This window comes from Hylobates moloch, unplaced genomic scaffold (genome assembly GCF_009828535.3).
Source record: "Hylobates moloch isolate HMO894 unplaced genomic scaffold, HMol_V3 SCAFFOLD_5, whole genome shotgun sequence".
Lineage (NCBI taxonomy): Eukaryota > Metazoa > Chordata > Mammalia > Primates > Hylobatidae > Hylobates > Hylobates moloch.
In genome coordinates this window covers 108,364,531-108,378,309 of record NW_026652280.1, presented here as the reverse complement: position 1 = coordinate 108,378,309, position 13,779 = coordinate 108,364,531, and the positions used below count along the sequence as shown (strand labels likewise).

Here is a 13,779-nt window from a genome sequence, read left to right as displayed (position 1 = left end):
TCTGTGGGCAGGGAGGGCTCTACACTATGCACCTTCCAAAATCCCCAAAGCTTGGACCGTCCTGGCCTGGGTCCCCACTGCTGTCCTGCCCACGGGCTCCCAGGCTGTGCTTGCTCTTCTCCCACCTCAACCCCATCACCACAAAAAGCCCCTCCTCCAACCCAGGGACTTTTGTAATTTCCTACCTGAAATCACCCACTCCCTACCTCTAACAGTCTGTGATGAGCAGGGGACAACATAAAGTTTGAGAGAAAGGAAACCATTTATTCACTTTGAAGTTTAATTTTGTAATAAACTTCACTTAATTTTGAAGTACATTTGCAAAGTCAGCAAAATTCTTTCAAAGTCAACCTTGCTCTGGCCTAGTTGCTTATTTACTGCTAAGCTGGATGTTTTCATCAAAAGATTAACTTTGAGCCTTCAGCCTCTTCTTTAGCATGAACTGTGTGTAGCGATGTGGTGTCTTTCCTAACACCTCCGGCAGTGAGCCAGGCTTTGATTGGCTGCGTCTAAACACCTCTTTCCCTGAGGACTGGAAGACGTTAGAATCAGGTTTGTCATTGAGTGTGTTCTGTGTGCTTGGAACTGAGAAGGGAGACGAAGTGCCAAATAGGATGGGAATGGAAGATATCGTGGAAGCCAACTATGAGTTTGCAAGGCAAGGACCTTGGCAAAGATGGTCCTAGGGAGACAGGTGTTAGGGAACTCAGAGGGCATGGGCAAAGGAAGATTTGGTTTCAAAAAGGATACAGACAGAGAAGGTTAAGTCTAGGAAGTTGAGTCATAGAATTGTATGGTGGAATATCTGTGGGTGTCCATAGGAGGAAAAATGGGTTAAAATATTTTCACTTGACAGCATTCTGAAAACCTAAAAGGTATGGCTATTGCCTTCAGGGATATATTTAGTATTCTGACCACTGATTCCTGGCCACAAGCAAAAGAAAACAGTGACATGGCTATGCTCCTAATAAAGTAAAGAAGTTAATGTGTCTCAAACAATGTAGTTCCTTTAAGCAATAAGCTTATTTGGAACAAATGGGTTACAAAGTCCCTCTAATGAAGAGCCTCTGATTGTGTTAAGTTGAATCTACAGATCAACCTGGGGGGAACTGCCAAGAACGCTAATGAAGACAAGGAGGTACTGGTATAAAGATAGATAATAGATCAATGGAACAGAATAAAGAGTCCATTAGTAGGAAGCAAAATCCCCAAACTTTTATTCTTAACTACTACTATATTCCGCATTTTACAAGATACTTCAATTCTCACAAGATCCCTATGAGATAGACAGTAATAACCTGATTTAAAGATAGATGAGAATTGGAGCTTGTCTAGAATAGATTGAGTGGAACATCATTTGTGGTATATCATTTGAGAGGTAATGGGAATATTGCGAAATTCCCAGGTAACTCTCCCCTCAAAGGGACTCCTGTTATACTCTAAATCATATCAGCTATCAAATGATGAGCTATTAAAGTCTGTCTTCTTCGACTGTAAGCTTCTTGAGAGCAGAAACTGATGTGATAAAGGTCCCCCCCCCCATATCTCTAGTGTTTAGCATAATAGCTTGATATATTATGTTAAATCAGGCTATGTTATAGTAAAGAACAAACCTTGACAACTTAGTGAGATAACACACAAATATTTATTTCTTCCTCACACAATATCAGCTGATCTCCAGGGCTACTCTTTTCCAAATGGCGTTTTGGGAATCCAAGTGGCCTTTCTCTTACAGCTTTGCCTTCTTGAGGATGGAGGATCGCTGTAGAGGGGGAAACAAAGCTGGAGGGTCACACACCAGCTCTTCAATCCTTGGCCTAGGATTAACACCTGCTATTCCCACTCCCAGCCCATTGGCCAGAAGAACTAGTCACAGAGCCATGCCTGTATTTAAGCAACAGGGAAATGTTAAGCATGTGGAGAGCAGTATATGCCTCCACCATCCTGGCTGAGAGTGTGTGTCAATAAACCTTCTTGGATAAACTGATGAGTAAATCTGACAGAGGGTTTAAATTATACTATGACAGAAATACTCAAATCCTGAAGCAGCTTTCCACTTCCAGAGCCTCAGATGAAATCACACTTGTCATCAACAGGAGGAATAATGAACATGGAGCTGCCTTTATTAACAATCTAGTCTATACAAGGCACTGTTCTAGAAATCTCAAAGGGACCATACTGCTTAGTCCTCATGGCAGCCCTACAGGATGGATGTTAATATTCTCCTTTAACAAATAAATTTTGCATAGAACCGTGGTGAGCAAGTAGTAGAGCTGAGATTTCAGCCTATGTTTGCCAAGTGCCAAAGCTTATGATACAGTCTATCTTCTCTACTCCACTGATTCCCTCAGTCATTAGTTCCTTGGGCACAGTTGATCGGTGGAAAGCAATGGCCTTCAGGAACACAGTCTGGGTAGTTGCTGTAGAGAGAGATGCCAGGAGGAAGGCAAAGAAAGAAAAAACTGCACTCCATAGCTGGGCTCTTCCATCCCCAACTGCTCTGCCTTTTCTCCTTTCTCTCCTGCTACCACCCAGTGATTGCCACTGTGAGATATAGGTACACCTGCAAGACCTGAAGTCACTAGTGGAGAGAGTAGAGGTCAGAGCCTGTTTTGGAGCTTTGTGTGGATTCTGATGTCTGTTTTGCACATCCTATCCTTGTTGAGCAGATGAAGAGGCAAGTGCAGTGATCTCACAGTGTCACATAGAACTCCTTTCCCAATGGCCTGGATTTTGTGGGAATGGACCAAGCTCAATTTATGCAGCTCTCTGACCATTCAGAACAGAGACTTAAATGTCTCCTTCATACCACTAACACTCCATACTGGCTCAAGGACATTGGAAACAAGTCGGAAGTGTTCCAGGTCAGGCTTTGCCATTTCTGTTGCATTAGCTTGGATAACTCACATGAGTTATCCGAGCGTTAATGTTTTCATATATAACGTGGGGCTCATACGTACACTCTCTGATTGCCCACTGGATTGTTGTAAGCACCAAATGGAATAACATATAGAAGAGTGCTCTGTAGACTGTTAAGACAGATTTAAACATAAGAAGTTATTTTTTAGTGATTGGCTGAATAATGAAGTTTTTTTTAACTTTCTGATTGAGTTATGATTTTTTGAGGGAAGAAAGCAAAGTTGCATATGTCCATGACATTTTAATCCTCTAAGGTCCATGCCAACTCTGTCATTCCATAAACCACACTTTGCTGTGCCCATTTTCTTCTTTCTATAGTGCTTAAGAGCCAGGCCACTGGAATAGTGACACATTACTAGATAGGTAATATTGAACTAAGTATTTTAACCTCCTGAACTTCAGGTTTCTCACCCGTGAAATGGGGATGATAATATTTGTGTTGAACATTTCAACAAGGTTTAAAACAGTCATGCATGTAAAGCAATTTACACAGTGCATGGCACATCATGAAGTACTTGATAAATGGTTGCAATATTATTGTCATTATTATTATTCATATTAAGGAACCATCATGCTGCCTCCAGGGCTCTTTGCATAATCAAATTATTCCACTGTTTGAAAGAATAAGAAAGTCCTCATCTTTCAAAACACTATATAAACATTTGGATCAATGTCTCCCAGTATGCCCTAAACTATGTTCAACGCTCTATGGACAGCACACAGTTTACAACATGGCTGGGTTCCAAAACTCTACTTGGAGGGCATTTGTTTGAAACTCAGAACAGATTTTCCCACAGAAAGGATGCTATTAAAATAGCGGTTGGATTCCCAGGTGACTGAAAATACCCACTTGATACACAAAATAGCAGAAGATCTGGCATATTTGCAATGCAAATTACTGTAAAGCAATGTTATTGTATTGCTAGTCATTAACCAAAACTGAAAACTAAGAAAACTGTGTAATAAATCATTTTTAAAAATTTCTTGTATATGCAACTGATGAAGAAAAGTAGGCTTAATTAGAAGAAGAGAGAATTCAGTGGAAACGTAAGTAAGAAATGTTAAGATGCCTTTGAGGGTACTTTTTGAAGTTCTTTGCTAGGTCTAATGTGACTTCAAAATTGTTTCACTTTGTTCTTCTTCACATAAGGGACTACACAGCACAATTATTTTTGGTTTGCAAATGAAAAAGGAAAGGAAATGGGAGAGATTAGGAAAAGAGAAGAAGGCGTGAGAAAGACTTCCCTGAGAAAGGCACTCAATAGTTTGGAGAAATCGAGAAAGGAAGAAGAGGCACATCTGTGTAGTAAAACGGATTTCAATTACCTAGTATGAGAACAGGAAAAACAGATGGTGTGACAGGCTGTACCTCTTGTAAAAGGGAATAGTGACAAGACTGGTCAAGTAGTTATCCACTGAAACCATAAGGTGGTGCCACAGGACCAGAAAAGTTCTTGAAAAGAACGACCTCCAGGCTGGGGAGGAGGAGCAAAGGCAGGCTTGAGTACCCAGCTGTTTGTTGTTGGCAAATATGTCTAAACATTGTGCTGGTTCCCTGTTCTATACTTTATTGCCATGAAGTAAATGCTGAACTAGAATGTTCATATGACCTCATCTAAACAGCTCTCTGTATTTATGGGCAAAGAAAGCACAGAATATGAGTACTTAAAGGACCTCAGCTCAGCTTTTAATTTCAGGTGGCTTCAAATCTATTATGGATTAAGCTGAAATATACAAAAATGTAGATTTTCTCAAATGAGGAAACTGAGACTTGGAGAGAAGACATGTAGCCTGCCACTGTTCAAATAACAAATAAGTGTTAGTAGCTATCTCTCTTGAAGCAGCCTGCCTCTCAGGCTGCCACACACACCACTCCACTGACTGGATGAAGCAAAAGTTTATTCTGTATTCCAGCTTCAACTGGAGCTCCTTTTACTGGCATGGCTAAGCAGGGTCAGAAGGAGTAGAGGTGAAGATGGAATGATAAAATGTAGTGTAGATGAGTTGAGTCTCTAGAAATCTTAGGTCTGTGCTGAGAAGCTAACTCTCACGTAAGGAGAAGCTAAATCTAGGTTATATTGCCAGGCTGTCCAGAAGCAATTGCAAGAGTCATACTGTATTTCAGAAAGAACCCTGAATGTGGAGACAGAAGACCTCGGTTCATTTATTAGCTGTGCTACCAAACTTGTGCACATCTCTCTGTCTCTCTAAGGTCCCTCTTGGCTCCATCAAGCAAGATGTTCTCATAGTCTTCCAATCCTCAATAGGCAAGATGTGTGGGAGGCAGGACAATGGTAGGTTAATTGCCTAACTAGGTCACAATAACTTCAGAGTGAGCATGTCCTTAACATAAACGTGCCCCACCATGGCAAATCTCAAAGACTCTTTCAATCCATGACACACAAAGCTCCTAGAGTAAAGCAAAGATATGACTCACTCCCCTATCATGACTAAAGAAGCCATTCTGAAGAACTGAAGCATCATACTCCTCATGGTAGAACATGCTTACAGGTCGAGAAGGGAATTTTCATTAGTAGAAATGAAAAAAGGCTAATGAGAGTGGTTGAGGAGTGGCAGCCTAAAGAGGAGAGATTATTATATAAATCAGAATAAAACAAACAAAAAAAGGGCCATTATGGTTCAGAAGGTTCCTGCATCCTTGATTCACAATGTGTGAGAGCTCAGGGAAGAAGCCAGAACTGATTCTGGGCTGACAGGCACCAGGAATTAATCCTTGCCACATCTGAACTGGATTGGCTTCTTTTCCCCTCACTCTCATACAAATGCCATCCTTGATTCCTCAGATCACTGCAATGTTAGAAACACTCAGTTCCCTTTATACTCTGAGGGCTGACCCGCTGTTCCTGGGCATCCAAATTCTTCTCCCTGCCCTCTCTTGCCAATGCTGAGGGCTCATCTGCCTCAGTCACAGGAGCCTTTTCCAATGCCATTGATTCACGTCTTCCCTGAACCCAACACTGCCATCTGCACATGGCTCTCCTACTCTCCATCAGCTCTGGGACCCTTCTCCTCTCCCATCACCTCTTTCATTCTCAGGGTCTCCTCTAGCTTCAGCCTCTCCCCTGACAATGCTGTTGTTGACAATGCTGTGGTGATGGCTATACCCTTTGTATCCACTATCCTTGAGGGGAAGACTGATTAAAGCATTTTCAGCCAACTTTGAACAGTCTAATCTCTCAAACTAGGCCCGTAAACTGTAGCCTTGATATTATCAGACATTCCATTGGGAAACTTGGCATAAGTTCCTAAAGAACTAGGCCAGAGGTTCTGGAAGGACACCATCCTATAGAACCAAGCAAGTGTACCTTAAAGTGAGTCATCAGAGGCTGACTTTTCTCCCCCATTGTATCTCCACAGTCTACCCTGCAATTTTCACGCTGAGATTTCCCACAGACTGTATAGGGGGTTTCCATACAAATATAAGCTCTGATAACCCTGAGTTCCTAAAGCTACACCAACATGAATCATATGAATCATACAAAATCTTCAAAGGAAGACAACTTGTTATCTGTCTGGTGTTAAATCAGATTGCAATATTGAAGAAAGCCACGTCTTCCTTGAAAAGCCTGCCAGCTTCTCTATTTCCTTCCTCCTTCCCTCAGTCAGGAGAGTTTGAACTTCAGATTGTTAGCAACAGGTACTCCTGAATATCCTTGCCCTTAGATTTCCTCCTCCTTGTCACTGGTCTGCTAATTATACCTCACTGTTTTCATTATCAGACAAAAAGCCTAAAGAGGTTCAAGGAGCTAAAATGAGCTAAAATTTCTAGAACAATAGCTGGCAATTGGTCAATTTGCAATTTTATTCTTTTCTCCTCTGTCTCTTCTTCTTGGGCAGTAGGAATAAAAAAGGAAAAAAGAAAAAAACATTGAAATGGAGACAAAATAAAATGGGAATACAAGAAGACAAAATAAAGTGGGAATACAAGAAAACCATTAGATTACTTGAATCTTCCCTTTTATTTCTGGTGGCTTCAAGGGCTGGTAGGGATCAAATTGAAATAAAGTATATACAAATATATTGCGCTAAGTTCTTCACTTCTAAATTTAGGAAAAGCTTTGAACAATGAAGTTATCCTTTTCTTTAATTATAAACCTTATATTAAACCTCTAATAAAAATAATAGACTACTAAGATTTACATATATTAAAAATGTATAATTGTATTTTTCAACCTATGAAATTATCTCAAGTTCAATATAGCAAGTCATTTATGACAACCAACTATTGTGTTCTTTACCTGAAATTGAAAATAGAGAATGTCTATCTTTAGAAGCTACCAGGGCACATGAGTCCAGAAACATCTCTCATAATAACTTACTACCTGATTGTATTAGTCCATTTTCATACTGCTATGAAGAAATACCTGAGACTGGGTAATTTATAAAGAAAAAAAGGTTTAATGGACTCCCAGTTCCACATAGCTGAAGGGGCCTCACAATTATGGCAGAAGGCAAAGGAGGAGCAAAGGCAAGTCTTACATGGTGGCAGGCAAGAGAGCATGTGCAGGGGAACTGCCCTTTATAAGACCATCAGATCTCATGAGACTTATTCACTATCATGAGAACAGCATGGTGAAACCTGCTCCCCCATGATTCAATTACCTCCCACCAGGACCTTCCTATGACATGTGTGGATTATGGGAGCTAAAATTCAAGATGGGGTTTGGTTGGGGACACAGCCAAACCGTATCATTCCACTCCTGGCCCCTCACAAATCTCATGTCCTCACATTTCAAAACCAATCGTGCCTTCCCAACCGTCCCTAAAAGTCATAACTAATTTCAGCATTAACTCAAAAATTCACAGTCCAAAGTCTCATTTGAGACAAGGCAAGTCCCTTCTACCTATGAGCCTGTAAAATCAAAAGCAAGTTAGTCACTTCCTAGATACAATGGGGGTACAGGCATTGGGTAAATACAGCCATTCCAAATGGGAGAAATTAGCCAAATCAAAGGTGCTACGGCCCCATGCAAGTCTAAAATCCAGCAGAGCAGTCAAATCTTAAAGCTCCAAAATGATCCTTTTGACTCCATGTCTCACATCCAGGTTACACTGATGCAAGAGGTGAGTTCCCATGGTCTGGGGTAGTTCTGCCTCTGTGGCTTTTCAGGGTACAGCCTCTCTTCTGGCTGCTTTCACAGGCTAGAGTTGAGTGTCTGTGGCTTTTCCAGGTGCACAATGCAAGCTGTCAGTGGATCTACCATTCTGGAGTCTGGAGGACGATGGCCCTCTTCTCACAGCTCCACTAGGCAGTGCCCCAGTGGGGACTCTGTATGAAGGCTCCAACCCTACATTTTCCGTCTGCACTATCCTAGCAGAGGTTCTCCATGAAGGCTCTGCCCCTTTAAGCAGATTTCTGCCTGGACATCCAAGTGTTTCTATACATCCTCTGAAATCTAGGCAGAGCTTCCCAAACCTCAGTTCTTGTCTTCTGCAAATTCACATGCCCAACACCATGTGGAAACTGCCAAGCTTTGGGGCTTGCACCCTCTGAAGCTACAGTCTGAGCTGTACTTTGGCCCCTTTTAGCCATGGCTGGAACATAGGGCAACCAGTCCTGAGACTGCACAAAGCAGCAAGGCCCTGGTGCCCTGCATCTTAGGCCTCCAGTCCTATGATGGGAGGGTCTGCAGTGAAGATGTCTGATATGCCCTGGAAACATTTTCCCCATTGTCTTGGCAATTAACATTTGGCTCCTCATTACGTATGCAAATTTCTGCAGCCGGCTTGAATTTCTCCTCAGAAAATTTGTTTATCTTTTCTATCATCACATCATCAGGCTGCAAATTTTCCAGACTTTTATTATGCTCTGCTCCCCTTTTAAAAATAAGTTTCAATTCTAAACCGTATATTTGTGAATACATAAAGCTGAAGGCTTTTAACAGCCCCCAAGTCACCTCTTGAACGCTTTGCTGCTTAGAAATTTCTTCCGCCAGATACCCTAAATCATCTTTCTCAAGTTCCAAGCTCCACAGATCTCTAGGGGAAGGGCGAAATACTGCCAGTCTCTTTACTAAAACATAACAAGAGTCACCTTCATTCTAGTTGCCAACAAGTTCCTCATCTGCATCTTAGACCACCTCAGCCTGGACTTCATTGTCCATATTACTATCAAAATTTTAGTCAAATTCATTCAAGAAGTCTATTGGAAGTTCCAAACTTTCCCACATCTTTCTGCCTTCTTCTAAGCCCTCCAAACTCTTCCAACCTCTGCCTGTTATTCAGTTCCAAAGTCACTTCCACGTTTTTGGGTATCTTTATAGCAGCGTCCCACTACCAGGTACCAATTTACTGTATTAGTCCATTTTCATACTGTAAAAGAAATACTTGAGACTAGATAATTTATAAAGAAAAACAGGTTTAATGGACTCCCAGTTCCACATGGTTGGGGAGGCCTCAATCATGGTGGAAGGTGAAGGAGGAGCAAAGGCATGTTTTAAATGGCAGCAGGTAAGACAGCACATGCAGGGAACTGCCCTTTACAAAACCATCAGCTCGGCCAGGCATGGTGGCTCATGGCTGTGATCTCAGCACTTTGGGAGGTCAAAGTGGGTGGATCACCTGAGGTCAGGAGTTTGAGACCAGCCTGACCAACATGGTGAAACCCCGTTTCTACTAAAAATACAAAAAGGAGCTGGGTGTGGTGGCACATGCCTGTAATCCCAGCTACTCGGGAGGCTGAGGCAGAAGAATTGCTTGAACTGGGGAGACAGAAGTTACAGTGAGCTGAGATCATGCTAAGCTTTACATACATTATAAAAAGAAAAAAAATGCATAATTGTATTTTTAAACCTACAAAATTCTCTTAAATATAGCAAGCAATTTGTGAGAACCAACTATTTTGTTCTTTACATGAAATTGAAAATAGAGAATGTCTATCTTTAGAAGCTACCAGAACACATGAGTCCAGAACCAGCTGCACTCCAGTCTGGGTGACAGAGTGAGACTCCATCTCAAAATAAATAAATAAATAAACCCATCAGATCTCATGAGACTCATTCACTCTCACAAGAACAGCACTGGAAAATCCAGCCCCATGATTCAATTACCTCCCACCAGGCCCCTCCCATGACATATGGGGATTATAGGAGCTACAATTCAAGAAGAGATTCGGGTGGAGAAACAGCCAAACCATATCACCGATCTTTCACAAGTTATTTTATTTCTGAGGCCTCAGTCTCTTTAAATGCAAAGTAGGAAGACTAATACCTTCTCTGTCTTCTTCACAGGGACACTGAGAAAAAGCTGTAGATAGAAAAGAGTCTAAGGAAAAATTAGAAGAGGTATAGAAATGAGATAAAATAGTGTTTGTTATATATAAGATACTAGGGTTGATTCTTTATGTCCAAGCAGCTTTCAAATCACATAATTGACACTATTCTAGGCACATGACTCTGAGTGAGCATGAGCCATTTCTTCTGGATTAGACACAATCTTTGTGTCATTTATACGCTAGAATTGTGTAGAACAGCATTTCTATGAGTGGGTAATGTACAGGATATGTGGGTATTGAGATATCAGGAGTTGAAACCTGGTGGAGAATTCTCATCCAATAATGAAGATAAATGACAGGCAGGGGAATGTTAAATTCAAGTAACGAACATTTGTAATCAGCAACTCAGCGCCATGTACTATCCTAATGCCTGGGAGTACAAAGTGTGTTGGGGGTCCCAGGTTTGGTTCTTCATTAGGAGGAACAAATAGTCGAGGCTATGCTTTATTACTGAAAGGATGCAAAGGAAACTTAGCAGAGGGAAAAATGGCTCTTGCAGCAAAATCTGGAGGAAACCAGTATAAGCTTCCATGAGTCCTCTGCCAGTGGACTCATGCGGGATGCAGTTAATTCCCCCAGCAAAAAGATGTGATGACACATGTAAAATGTTACCTACCTGAGCAGGTCAGTAGAGATTCAATGCCCAGAGTTTCATGTTGGGGGCTGGTCATATGGTCACCCTCTGCCTAGCCCATACCAAAATTCTAAACTCCCAGAGGAGAAGCAAATGTTCATCATAAACCACATTGTTTATACAAACAGTTTATACACAGGGAGGCACTCTTATCAGGGAACACTGGGAACCCTGTTGAAATCCAAGCTCCCAGACACCAACCAAGGTCCAATATTGCAAGCAGATCTCTGGAAGAATAACATTCCCAGGCCTCATATAGTAATTCTTTTATGCACACAGAGATGTAAATAAGCAATTGCTATATAATTGAATACTTGCAATGATTAATTCGTTTGACTAAGGTTTATTAACTCTTTGAAGGGTGGAGTAAGAATGAGCTAAATTAGATATGGTTGTAGTACTTTGTCAGACTCAACTCCATACTTCAGTGTTCTCTCCTCACTCACTGGCAGAGTACTTTTTCTATAAAAAGTGCTATGGCTGGGCTCCAAATTACTTCTCGTAGCCTCCATCTGGAGCCCAGTGCACTTCCTGGGGGCTCTGTTTCCTGTCTGTCATACAATTTCTTCCTGCTTAGCCCTTCAAGTAAGGGCTAAGGGCTACTTCTCTGTTTGACTTCAACAGAATCTGGCTTGACAGATCCTGGCTTGACTTGAGGTATCCTCAAGCAAGTTCTGCCCCATCCCTGCTCCAGCCAAGATTCCCAGCACCTCACATCTCATCTGGCCTCTCTGTCTCCTTTGTCCATTAGAGGAACTAACCCACTCCTGGTTGAAGCCCTAGTTACTGGGACCTGGCCTCTTCCTTAAGATAATGACTTAAAATCCATTCAGTTTCTACCCACAACTTTTGGTTAATTTTCACGGTTGGCTGCCAACTGCCTGGGAGTTGGCTGGAGCTTAGAAACTTCAGGTTTCTCTGTTTTTCCTTCTGCAATCCTCTCATGCAGGAGCTCTACATGCTGTAACTGAAAGCAATTAGTGTCTTCAGCATCTCTGCTGCTGCTGTTTCTACTGCCCTGTTTCTACTGGAGAGATTTATTTGTTACCCCCAAGCCCTGTCCTCTTTCCTCTTTCAGGATGTTGTATCAAAAGTACCAAGCTCTGGGTTTATAGGGCTCATATTGAAGATGGGAATAAATGGAGGCAACATACATTGTTTCTCAGGTCCCCAAATTAGCAAAAATAGCAAAGAGGTAGATGGTGACCCTTGAGCCTCCTAATAATATTAAGCAACATGTTCAGCAACCCAGCCAAGAATTACAAAGTAAACTTTCTCTTGTCCTTTCCCCACTCTGTAATCCACAGCTCCAGACAATTAAAACATTGAGGTTCCTGGGAACTCCCAGATAGTAGCATCAGTTCACCAAGAAATGAAGCTGGTGAAGCAGTGAAGAGCCGGGGCCTAGAAAGCTGGGAATGCCATGATATGGGCACATTGAAAGGCAAGAGGCAGGCATGATCAGCCTTGAACTTTAGGAAGATCCCAGGCAGCTGATGGAAGACAAGACGGGGAGTGAATGTGAAGGCAAGATACAAAAATAAGAATTTTTTGTAATAAGCTTTTAAGAGGCAGTGGGGCCTCAACTAGGTCTAAGGTGGTGTGTGTAGAGTGGAGGAGAAAATATGAGAAATACTCAGAAAGCCAAATAATCAGGATTTGGGAATGGGAATGGGAGAATGGAAAGGTGGACCATTACTCTCTGCCTTCTGGCTTAGGGATCACTGGCTTTGGCAATAACTCCGTTAACATAAAGAATACAGGGAGACCAATGTTGAATCCAAACAATTTCATACTGCAGCTTGCCCTTCATTTTCTTTTCTGCATCTGAAGTGTTCTCACTAGGATGGTTTGGTTTTGTTTTCTCCTTGGAAGGTCCAGAAATGTCCTTGGTGTGTTTGACAGACTTTCAGGCCCATGCACGAGAGCAGCTGTCTAAGTCAACTCGGGATTTTATTGAAGGTGGAGCTGATGACAGCATCACGCGGGATGACAACATTGCAGCATTTAAAAGGTGTGGTCTTCTGTAGCCTGTCTATTGTTAGGTTAAGGTGCACTGGTGGAGAGCAACTTGGACAGTAGTAGTCCTGGTTTCTGCCTCCAAAAAACACAGACCACTCAAGACCTAATAATGTGGATGATTTTGTTGTTATTTTGGTTTGTTAGGGGCAGGGGAGGGAGGGCTGATGGGAAGATGGAAAAAGAGGGAATTTCTCTTATAATCAGCATAAGTGAGTCATTCTCCTTCATCTTAGCAACTTTGCAACCTGACAAGATAGAACAAGAGTCCCAGAATGACCAGTTCCCTAGGCAGGCAGGATGGGCCTGCTGGGAGGCCTAGATCTCCTGAGTTCCTCAACTCTGGCTTGGAGAAGAAGATAGAAGACAGGAGAGAACACTCAGGTTTGGAGAAAATATGGAGATCTAAGGAGTCTTAGAAATAATAAGAGATTGAGTCAGGGGAGAGTTGGTCTGAAAAAGTAGGAGATGGAGCATCAGTCAACCAACAGCAGACCACAGGCAGAGGCTGACCTGCCACTTATTTTTGTATGGTCCATGAGCTAACGATGGTTTTTCATTTTTGAATGGCAGGGGGGTGGGGAGTCAAAAGAAGAATAATTTGTAATACATAAAAATTGTATGAAATTCAAATTTTGGTGTCCATAAATAAAGTTTTATTTTAACACAACCATGCTCAGCCATTTACTATTGTTTATGGCTGCTTTTGCACTTCAAGAGCAGTGTTGAATAACTGTGACAAAGACTACATGGCCCACAAAGCCTCAAATATTTACTCTATGGCCATTTGTAGAAAAAGCTTGCTGATTCCTGTGATACAGAGGTCGGGAGAAAACTGAAAAATGGTATAAAAGGGAGTCCTATAGTCTGTATTTTCATACTTAGTTAGCACTATACTAGGCAACTTACATCC

General features: G+C 41.8%; 1 protein-coding gene across 2 annotated transcripts in view; it reads left to right on the top strand.

Annotated features, from left to right (window-relative positions):
* Positions 1-434: 434 nt before the first annotated feature.
* Positions 435-13,779, top strand: part of HAO2 (hydroxyacid oxidase 2) — a 25,343-nt gene continuing 11,998 nt past the window's right edge. For both annotated transcript variants that reach the window (XM_032755617.1, XM_032154857.2), the window contains exons 1-3: positions 435-552; positions 12,155-12,374; positions 12,723-12,861. In XM_032755617.1, coding sequence (XP_032611508.1) covers positions 12,344-12,374; positions 12,723-12,861 — 170 coding nt within the window. In that variant the 5' untranslated portion in view covers positions 435-552; positions 12,155-12,343. The remainder of the gene's footprint in view (positions 553-12,154; positions 12,375-12,722; positions 12,862-13,779) is intronic.